The sequence below is a fragment of the Temnothorax curvispinosus genome, unplaced genomic scaffold, assembly GCF_003070985.1.
Source record: "Temnothorax curvispinosus isolate PA1 unplaced genomic scaffold, ASM307098v1 QBEX01013138.1, whole genome shotgun sequence".
Taxonomy (NCBI): Eukaryota; Metazoa; Arthropoda; class Insecta; order Hymenoptera; family Formicidae; genus Temnothorax; species Temnothorax curvispinosus.
The window spans coordinates 1,975,753-1,986,729 of record NW_020222918.1 but is presented as its reverse complement, the minus strand read 5'-3'; the positions used below and the strand labels follow the sequence as shown (position 1 = coordinate 1,986,729).

The window sequence follows — 10,977 nt, the reverse complement described above, 5'->3', positions numbered from 1 at the left end:
ATGTATCGATAAATCTACTATATCGACAAAATATATTATACCTTTAGCTAATGGAGACAGAGTGAGACAATGTACGAGGGCTCCACCAGCACTTTCACCGAAGATAGTGACATTTTCTGGGTCTCCACCGAATTTTGATATATTTTTCTGGACCCATTGTAACGCCATGATTATATCCTTCAGACCTTGATTACCCGTTGCCACTTTGTTGTTAAGGTTTAGGAAACCTAAAGTCATTAATGCATTTTTTTCATAAACTCGATTCGTTTAAATTAAAAAAGAAATGGTTACTTTATATCCGAAGGAAAAATCGCGTCATAACTTGTTTCTAGTACACTGATCGTATGAGCGGCAAATATAAATAGTCTTGTATACAAAAAGTAAATAACGTATTGTAAACGTGATATAAATATAAATATGGATTTAACTTTTTTTTTATAAATCTATATTTTTGAAATGTTTAACTTTGGGAATGAAAGGTCTGTAGAGAGAAATCAACATATCCAAGTGAAATAATCGTTGAAATAGATACAATATAACCATTTACTATTAAATGCCATAAATGATTGTATACTGAAACAAATAACGTACCTAGAACTCCTAGTCTATAATTCAAGGTAACCAAAACTACGTCTTTTTGCACGATGTAATCGGGGCCATAAAAGAATGCATCACCGGAACCCATATAAAAGGCACCGCCGTGTATCCATACCATAACGGTACGTTTTTTCGAGGATTCAATTTTTGTTGCGTACACATTTAAATAGAGACAATCTTCATCGCCCTCAATTTTGCGTGTGAACTCATTCAATTGAACAGCGATATTTCCGTGCTTCGAGGCGTCTCTACCATCGGACCATGGTTCCACTGGTACCGGATCCTAAATACGTAAAATTTGTTCATATATAGAATTTTTCAAAATTTGTGCGCACTGTGCGATTCTCTGAGTTAGAAGAAACAATTTTTTCTTTACGTAAAATTGCGTTTGAGTAATAGGTACTTCTTAAATAAGAACAATTTAAAGCTAATGAATGAGCTGTAAGTTCCGCATAAATTAGGAACGGCGTGCACTGGATGGACATCTATGCTAGTTTATCTTTTTTTTGTGACTAATATCTTTAAACTTAATTACTAATTTATATTATCAACAAATTGTTTAACAAATTAAAAGATTAATTTATGTTACAAATAAATTGTTCGAAATCAGTTATTTCTTCGAACAATCGCGCATAAAAATTTGTTTATCGTAATCTTCTTTAGTTTATTAAATTATTGTTCTAAATATCAGTATTTTATTATTATTATTTTATGTTTAAATATCGCACCTCGAGAAGAATACTCCCACAACTAAAAAATTCATGATTGTAAACAAAATTCAATTTCTGTGAATTGTGAGATAACTAACGCAATTACAATTATGATATTTTGTTGTAATAAAACTTATATTTTTTCTTGAAGAGGTCAGCTGTGATTCACTTGTCAATTCGCTTTTAGCGCTATTTATTCAAGAAATCACAACATGACTGGTTTACAAGAATAACGACACTTTAGCCCCATGCAGCGGATTTCGCACATAAACTTGTAACACTACTGTAGCACATATAGGTAACATTTTGTTCGTAAATTACGTTTAAAAAAAAATTCAAAAAAATGATTTTTTTTTTAATTTTTTAAAATGTGTAAATAATTCCAACGGCACTTTTTACTTATATCAATTGATTTAATAATGTTCTAAGTACATCTGGAAATTTTTTCAAGCTGATCGCACTTGTCAATTTAAAATGGTAGACGATCAAAGTGTGTGTAGGGTCAGATTGACCCAGAATGTTATCCGTGAATGAAAAAATAGGTGTGTTCTCGGAGGGTTAAAATCGAAATTTTTTAAGTTGTGACAGTATTCTTCTCAGGGTGCGATATATGTATAGATAAAGAAAAACGATTATATAACAAGATTATATAATAATTGCATAACACAACTGATAAGTAGCTTTATCAGTGTCGTTTATTTTTCTCTAAAAGGGTTAATTTTTCGTATTTTTCTAATCTCCTTACGGCATGATAAGCGATTAGTTGAGCCAAAACTGAAATTAATTAATATTTTACATATATTATTTTATTTTTACATATGTATAGATAAAGAAAAAGAGATTATATAATAAGATTATATAATGATAAAAGACAAACAGATTATATAATAATTACATAATATACTTGATAAACAGATATCGTTTATCTGGATCGTTTAATCATAATTTTCTGTAAAAGAGTTGTGACTTTTCGTATTTTTTAAATTTTCTTAAAGCGCGATAAGCGATAAGCAATCAGAGCTGCCATGCGATTCTGTAACTCCTTATGCAGTATCGTTATCGTTATATTGGCATTACGCAGCTTTTTTACCACACAGAAAAAAAAGAAGTATCAAATCAACACTGATATACTTATATTATACGTAAGAATATATAATCTTGAAATAAGATTTTATTGCGTTGAAAGAAGAAAAAACTTGCTTGGATGAAGTAATTTATATAGCTAAACGAAGTTCTATATGTGGTTCAATTAACAAGTAAGAAAGAAAAAACTTGAAATAAAAAGTTGAAATTCTTATATAAGAAGATTATATATTCTTGCGTATATACAAGTATATATCAGTGTTGATTTGATACTTCTTTTTTTCTGTGCATATATAGTACCTATACCTGCGCAACTGTCGTTATGAGTACATAAATGACAGCATAACGAGTTACAGACGAGAATCGCACTACAGTTAGACTAAAACTAAAACCCCTGATAGCACTTTAATTGAAGCAACAGCTTTTTTTCTCAGTGTATGTATTATAATAATACATATACACGGTAATTAATATTGAGTTGCCTAAGATCTAAGCTTATAGACCGAAAACAGCTTGTATCTTATTCGAAAATTTATATATATTTTTTAATTTTATTATTATTTTAATTTTGTGTTTTGTGGGGGGCTTCGCTTTCCACACCACCCACCAGGACTTTGCCCCTGGACCCCCCATCACTTTATTTTTCACTTTCTATTTAACGATAGGCGCGTATAAACTGTATTATACGAATGGACGAATGGTTTATACGCACGAATGCACCAAACGCACTCTTTCTACAGGCATTCAGAAGTCTAACATTTCCGTAAAGGTGTTGTGAAAAATATCGTGTGCACCTTGGGTTGAAAACTTTTTCACACTCGTCTGAAAAAACGCTGCTTTCTTCTCTTGGTGCACAATATACTATTATCTTTTTCTGAAAATGCATTCATAATAGAATTTTACGTACTTTGAATCTAAGTTCTCCAATTGGCGGTTTTGCATATGGTATTCCTCGAAAGGCGGTGTAGTAGTCACCGTAAACACCTTTTTCTACAATACCAATTAACTTTCCCTCGTGCACGCATATTTCGACTCTGCTGTTGTCCATGTTGAATACGCTGGAATACTGACGAGCGGACTGACAAACAGCGTATTTATTCATCTGAGTTGCGTAGATGTGTTTGTGAAGATATCAATAATTGTAAGAAACAAGTGAGATTAGAATCGAGTATGTTGATCAAGTTTTATTTATAGCCTAACGCCGATGATTAATATTTTACGTAATGCACGCGTCAGCACATAAACATGTGATGCATATAAACTTGCATTATCTCTTTTGCTATATTTCTCAGTGTACAACTATGAAAACTTGTTATGCGTTTTGCTATTCCAAATGTGCAAGGAATATGAAGAAATGCTCCCCGATGCACTGTAAATGTAAATTAACTCACAGAATTGTGCAAATATAATTATAGAAAATATGAATTTTTCTTACTGAGCACACACAGAATTGAAATTTGCATAATAGTTAGTTGAAATCACTTTTAAATTTAACACACAAATTTTGAAGAAGAAAAGAATAGAATATATTTAAAACATATATAAATATAAAAAATATTTTAGAATGGACGTAAATATACAGTGTTATTTTTTATGAATTTATAATTACATTTAATTCTTAACGAAGAGATCGAGATTTTCCGTTATAATTTTTCAATAATTTTTCATTATATTTTCACTATATTTGCAAGTAAGCCTCAAATTAATATGTATTAAATCAAGACGAAGCTCACTTTATGAAGTTACATAATAATGTTCTACGATTTATTTGTATATTCCAACTTTATTTTGATCAATATAACATTTTCGGTAACAAAAATCGATTTCAAATTGTACATAGAAAAGAATATCTATTAATATTGTCCATATTATACATTGTAAATTCTTTATGAATACTGGGTATAACATATTTATCACAAATTAAGAAATAATTATCACAAAATGAAATTAATAGACATTAAGAAACATAATTTTAATGTAAATATTTTAGCAGACAGAATCTTATAATTTGTGTTTCATATTCTTCCAATCGCAGCGCTGTTCTCCTTTACGAATGATTTCCATCCGAGGTTCAATATCAATATTTAAATAATCGTATACATCTCCGTGCTTTAATGGAGTCCATTTAATCGGATTCAAATTCGTAATAGCAGACGTTGGATCTCTATAAATTGAAAATTTAAAATTAAATATATATTAATACAATTATAAAATTTCCGTAACGGTAAAAAAAGAAATTAAGTTTATTGTACCCTGTTTTAGCAAAATTCGTCCACATCTGCGTTAAGCGATCTATCACTTTAGAGTCTTTCGAATCAGGAGCAGGTGGTGGTAAATTGAACTCTTTCATCATATGAGGATGAAATAAATAAAATATATCTTCACCATGAGCCACTCCTAAAATAATGTCATATAATAAATCAATTTTGAAAACGCAAACTGAATTTTCTTAAAGTAATTAACGTTTTGTTTAAATATTACAAAATAATCTTTAATCTTTTTAAGTCAATTATTTTTAAATGTTTGATATATGGTGGATTTTTAAAAATAATATTTAGAAAATCAGAGTCGTTTTTGTTAACATTAAATCATGATAAATGTACTCGTATTTCTTAGAAGATTAAAGGCTTTTGTGTGGTTTTAAGTAAAATAGCGACGTTACCTGGAAGTGTAACGTTCATTATTTTTTTTGTGGGGGAAGTTTTACTTTCATACGAAAGTTTATACAAATATGTTGGCGTGTAACCACCAGAATTCATTTGGATATCGATCACTTCCATGGTACCACGGTAGAATAAGGCATCTCCAAGAAAATCAGCGTAATTTATTAGAGTTTCTTCTGATATTGCTTTGTTACCAAAATATAAAAATCGTAATTCTTCAACCGTGATCGGTATCTTTGGCAATGCAGATAAAACTCCGGGCATCATAGTCTTTTTAAAATCGGAATTGATTTGTTTAAGAGCTTCCTTGCTTATTTCTGAAATTTAAAAACTATATTACTTTTAACGATTACACAAGCTATTTTAGGCACTTATTTGCTAAGAAAATAATTTACTTCGCTAAAGAGAAAATCTGTTTGCGTGAAAATATTATATTCTATTATTTCTCCCATACGGCTTGTTAAGAAAAATATGACATGTCTGTTGATGATACTGAAAAATAAAAAAAACGAGCAATATCTAACTGTTGTAACATTTAATTATAAACGTATGTACGAAGCATATGTTAAAAGTAACGTTATTTTAGAACAAAGATGATTATTTTGACGCATAATTTTTTAATTTGTTTATATTGATTTGTTAATATTGATAGGGCATACCTATACGATACATACACTACACATATACATACATATATATCAATGTGTATTATTCTAGTAGGTCACGTAATATGAAAATTCATGCGCTACAGTGAGTGGCTGGAGATATATTTAGCGAACGCGCATGCAAATGCACTTACGTCCGACAAGTGTACTGCTTATGAGAAAAGACCCTTCGCAACTGGTATTTCCTAAAAGGAACGGCACTTTAACTCCGCGATGTATCAACTTGCATGGGTGTTCCGGAAAGAATGGATTCGGTGACTCGTAATCTAAACTTGGTGTAAACATTATAGTATGTTGTAGACGATCCTGCAAAAAAGTATTATTAGTGAAAATATTTCGTACCACCTGTTCACATAATATAATTAATTGCGCTTGTATAAAGTATATTTTAATAAAATATTGAGATTGTATATACTTACCGTTTGCGTGGCAAGAAACTTGTGTGCGGTTTTTATAAGTTTTTTCGCGTCAATTGTTTTAAGAAACTCGTAGGCGACTTTCGGGTCTGATGTCGCTTTTCCAAGTTTCTCGGCAAGTTGAAAACTTCTGTTCATCGCTTTGTTCGTCCACTCAGTCAAGGCCCAAGGATTCGCGGCAACGCCGCTTTGTGATATCGCTTTATGAAATAAACCTGTAAAGTGCAGTCAAATTTAGTTTAATATATTAATTAATTGTCATAAAATCTTATCCAATAAATATTCCTTTAATCATTATTTTGTGGATCACTTTAGAATTGATTTTATTTTTGAGAAAATATTTTAGAAAATATTAGTAGTTATTTCCTACAACTTTCAATATCTAATTTATCGTTAAAATTGAAATTAAAATTTCAAAAGTTTTAAATAAAAACTTTTTTAAATATCTTCTATACTTACTTAAAATTGATTTTATAGCAATTTTGTTATTCAGTTGAGAGAGAGAGAGAGGGGGGGGGGGGGGGGAGAGAGAGAGACTTGGGCAACAACTCTTTTTTTTATCTTAAAACGTATCAATTTTGAACGTTTTCGTTGAAGAAAAATCGAGTTTAAAATGACCAATGAGTCTTTGAATATTAAATACGATGAAATTTACAGATTTTATATCATTGCGTATCAAGTGCATATAAGTTGCACCTTTGCCTAACGGAGACAGAGTTAGATAATGCACGATAGCTCCACCAGCACTTTCGCCAAAAATAGTGATGTTTTTCGGATCTCCTCCGAATTGTGATATATTTCTCTGGACCCATTGTAATGCCATAACCACATCCTTTAGACCTTGATTACCCGTTGCCACTTTGTCATTGAGATTCAGGAAACCTGAAGTAATTAATGCATGTTTAATTTGCAAACTTGATTAATCAAAATTAAAAGTAGATGGTTAATATACATCTAAAAGTAAAATTTACATTAATGGTATAATATTTCTGTTAAGAAACATTTTTGCTTCAAATGACGCAAAGATAGATAATATCAACAACATAATATGAATCTATGTAGCATTGTACCTACATATCAGTACCTTATACATATGTAGCTAGGTACAATGCTACAAGATATCAAGCTGTCTTTAAAATATGGGTTATCTTAAAAAGAAAATCAGTGTACAAAACGATTTCTTTGAAAAAAGAAGTTTAAGATCTAAAAATGTTAATTCTAAAAAACTACGAGACGTAAATGTCGCACAATTTCGTATTGAGCTAACATCCAACGTACCGAGAGCCCCTAGTCTGTAATTTAGCGTAACCAGTACCACGTCCTTCCGAACAATATAATCAGGACCATAGAAGGTGGCATCACCGGAACCCATGGCAAAACTGCCACCATGTATCCACACCATAACTGGGCGTTTTTTCATAATATCTATAGTATATACGTTCAGGTAGAGGCAATCTTCGTCGCCTACCATTTCTCGTGTCATCATATCAACTTGAACAGCGATGTTACCATATTTTGAGGCATCTCTGCCGCCGGACCATGTTTCCGGTGGTAGCGGATCCTGTATAGATATAGGCATTGCTTTTATTTTAGAATTAATCTTGCATTGTATTTTTTTTTCCTTCATAAAAAGAGCGCACACGTGCGATTATGCAACCTGTTCTAAATTCGTAATTTGCCCTATAATTGATCCACACTCACGAATGCATGGAGAATATTGACAAATTTTCAATATAAATGATTGACACGTGCGCGTATCGATTCTTCAGATCTCAAGGATACTTTTTCATTCCGTATGCAACAATTTTAATTGCTGGATATTTTCGCCGTCTGTATCTACGTCGTCAACAAGCGGATGATTAATTATGAAGAGAGCACAAAGTTCATAATTACGTGTAAACAAAACTGAGGGTCTTGAATTTTGTACTCGGTATATTAATTCTTTATTTTATCAATAACAGCCTATTGGCAATATACGTAATAAAATATCTGCGTTGCTTGAATATTTGAACCACGAAAATTTCAAGTGCGCCACTTTTTCTCATATTCCGTGTGCGTCCTTGAAGTCGTGACACAATGAAAAACTTAAGCCGTAGTAGAAATTAGGCAGTAAATGAATCGACTACAAGCGAGCATTCTCGAGAATGGTAGATTAGCTCGGAAAGAACGCTCGACTGTGATTGATCGATTTACCGATTAAGTTCTACTGTTCATGTTTTTGTTTCTATATGCTTCAGTTACACGAATCTATAACAAAAAGATTAACTTATCTAGAAATAAATCATTGTACTTATTCGAATCACGCTAGAAATTTACCGTCGCAGTTGAATATACTATAAATATGTGAAGAATCCATTCGTGTTATTTCTTTATTAAAATTATAAAATTACAGTTTTCCACAAGTCTCGCAAGTTACTAACTTGATAATATGCCAATATAAATTATTTGCAGCTTTAAGAAATTATCTAGTAATATGACAATAATATTAAAGTTTGAAGAAAGTTTGAAGGCTTTTTTGTTCTACAAGGTTTTTTTTTAATTTATATACCACTGATACCTCGATTGAATTAATAATTTAAATTTAAAAATATGTTAACAGTTGAAAATTAATTGTAAATTATGAGAGAATAGGTACTAATTATAATTTTCTATTTTTTGTAGTAGAATCAGATTTTATACTTGATTTGATATTTACATTTGTCCATAAATCACTCTCTGAATGTCGCGCCTAAGTGTACGTAAAATCCAAAGCGCAATGAATAATCCATGTAATCTACCAATTTAATTAAATATAAAATAATGATCCGGCAACATAAGTAAGAGTTATTTTTTAAAATCAGTGTTATTCAATTATAATTTTTTTAACTGACATTTCGTACCTGTCTAATTAAAAATCTAAAGAAAGACGGATGAGAAGCGAAGCTGTTAGTTTAACTTGTCCAAGATTGGAGTTAAACGCTTATGCTGAACGCATACGCTGAACTTTGGTGAGGGAACGTTATTTACCTTGAACCTGAGTTCGCCGACCGGCGGTTTCGCGTACGGTATTCCTCGGAAGGCGACGTAATAACCGCCATGGACAGCTTTCTCAACGATACCGATTAATCTTCCCTCACGTACGTATATATCCACTCGATTATTGTCCATGATGGATACGGTGGAAGAACGACGAAATAACAACGTTAACGAATCCGCCGATTTAGCTTGGGCAACTATGTATGTGGAGCTACGATTATGCAACCATATATATACTCGTGTAAGTGAATGTCGGAACATTGTGCTGTAATGGCTCGATTGGCTCTCTTTGGGAGGAGGAGAAGAAGAAGGAGGACGAGGAGGAGGAGGAGGAGAAGGAGAGAGTGGGAGTTAAATGAAGAAAAGTTGCTGATTCGTTGTTTTTAATATCGTTATCGTCTACCGGGTAATTCCGATGGGACGAGACTGTTTTACATACGATTTATAAGTGCGCGTACATTAAGTATCTCTTCTGCTGCAGCGATAAGCGGTGCAGTAAACAGTATTTTTTACTTTGAAAAAATTGCAAATAATGATAAAGTATCAATTACACACGACACATACACACACACACCACAATATATATATATATATATATATATATATATATATATATATATATAATCGAAAAAATAGCGTGTTTTTTAATAAAGAAAATGGACAATTATTGAAACAATGATTTTAACTTCTCTTTTATTTAGATATTTTCTATTTTTGAATGCGTCAATGCTTGAATGGTTTCGTTGAAACAATCAAGTTGATCAATGAACTTATCATTAAATAGGATTAAATAGGATGAAATTCGAGGTTTCTGTATCGATAAGTTTGTAGGTTGAATCTTTAGTTAATGGAGATAGTGTTAGACAATGTGTGATAGGCTGCACCAGCACTTTCGCCAAAGATAGCGACATGGATCTCCACCAACCTCTGATATATTTTTTTGAACCCACTTTAACGCCATGACCACATCCTTTAGACCTTGATTACCTTCTGCCACTTTATCGTTGAGATTCAAAAAGCCTGAAACCATTTAACTCTTTTTTTATAAGATCGATATATTCAAGATAAAAATAGATGTACGACACAAAACGTAGAAAGAAAAGTATTGTTTCAGAGTTAATAAAAACATAATTCTCCATTTATTGTAAATAACCTTTTGCTTTTATTACAGAAGTATTTGCTTTGACTTTAAAAAAATTTGTTGTAATAAGTAAGAATATTTTACTCTTATTTAATATTCTTAATAACAAATAATTGTATTCATTCTGACCATTTTTATTTTCTGTATTAATATTTGATTGCAGACCATAGACGTACATAATAGACTGAATTGTGACAATTACTAAAGGAAAGCGTCTCCGCAAGCATAGGTATCTTCTGTCCTTCAGATTTTGCCGGAAACTCTCCAATGGAAACACTCACAAGGGAAGGGTCAACCTTCGGGGTCACCGATTTTGTCAAAATTTTACTAAAATGTAATATTGATATAGAAGTGACAAATGCTGTACGGAGACGATGCGCTTCTCAACCGTTGCCGAGAAATTGCGATGTAAATTTTATTTTATTTTATTTTATTATTATTTTAAAACCGTGCATAAAATGTTCGTAAAATATTAGCGATTTTGAAAGTAAATAAAAAAATATATATATATTGGCAGGGATATTTACATAATATTAAAAAAATTGTATGTATATTTATTGGTTTATTTATTAGTTTTGTATAGGTATAAAAAAAAGGTTACAATAAAAAAAGGCGTACAAAAAGAGAATATTATAATAAAATGATTGCGATTATTCGTCGTCTTGCTCTGTAACTTTACAAACTTTA

General features: G+C 31.3%; 2 protein-coding genes across 3 annotated transcripts in view; both read right to left on the bottom strand.

The window, feature by feature from the left end:
- The window catches only part of LOC112463384 (esterase B1-like), a 4,984-nt gene extending 1,520 nt beyond the window's left edge, over positions 1–3,464 (bottom strand). Inside the window, exons 1-3 of the mRNA XM_025029793.1 lie at positions 3,298–3,464; positions 592–880; positions 42–227 (exon numbers count right to left, since the gene is read on the bottom strand). Of these exons, the coding sequence (XP_024885561.1) occupies positions 42–227; positions 592–880; positions 3,298–3,438 (616 nt within the window). The 5' untranslated portion in view covers positions 3,439–3,464. The remainder of the gene's footprint in view (positions 1–41; positions 228–591; positions 881–3,297) is intronic.
- Positions 3,465–4,153: 689 nt separating this feature from the next.
- Positions 4,154–9,402, bottom strand: LOC112463286 (para-nitrobenzyl esterase-like). Of its 2 annotated transcripts, none has more exons than XM_025029596.1 (8): positions 9,141–9,402; positions 7,413–7,695; positions 6,831–7,016; positions 6,138–6,349; positions 5,853–6,024; positions 5,053–5,370; positions 4,643–4,787; positions 4,154–4,554 (listed from the first exon to the last, which is right to left on the bottom strand). In XM_025029596.1, the coding sequence occupies exons 1-8, from the start codon at positions 9,279–9,281 to the stop codon at positions 4,392–4,394; spliced, it is 1,620 nt and encodes a 539-aa protein (XP_024885364.1). In that variant the 5' UTR covers positions 9,282–9,402; the 3' UTR covers positions 4,154–4,391. The 2 variants fall into 2 exon arrangements, with proteins under 2 accessions (XP_024885364.1, XP_024885365.1); XM_025029597.1 differs by lacking the exon at positions 9,141–9,402 and adding an exon at positions 7,836–8,324.
- Positions 9,403–10,977: the final 1,575 nt, after the last annotated feature.

Coding starts and splice junctions, on each gene's coding strand:
- LOC112463286 (XM_025029596.1), bottom strand. CDS start 9,281: ATGGACAATAATCGAGTGGATATATACGTACGTGAGGGAAGATTAATC. Junction 7,696..9,140: donor TCGGCGAACTCAGGTTCAAG/GTAAATAACGTT, acceptor ATATCTATACAG/GATCCGCTACCACCGGAAAC. Junction 7,017..7,412: donor TTACAGACTAGGGGCTCTCG/GTACGTTGGATG, acceptor TAATTACTTCAG/GTTTCCTGAATCTCAATGAC.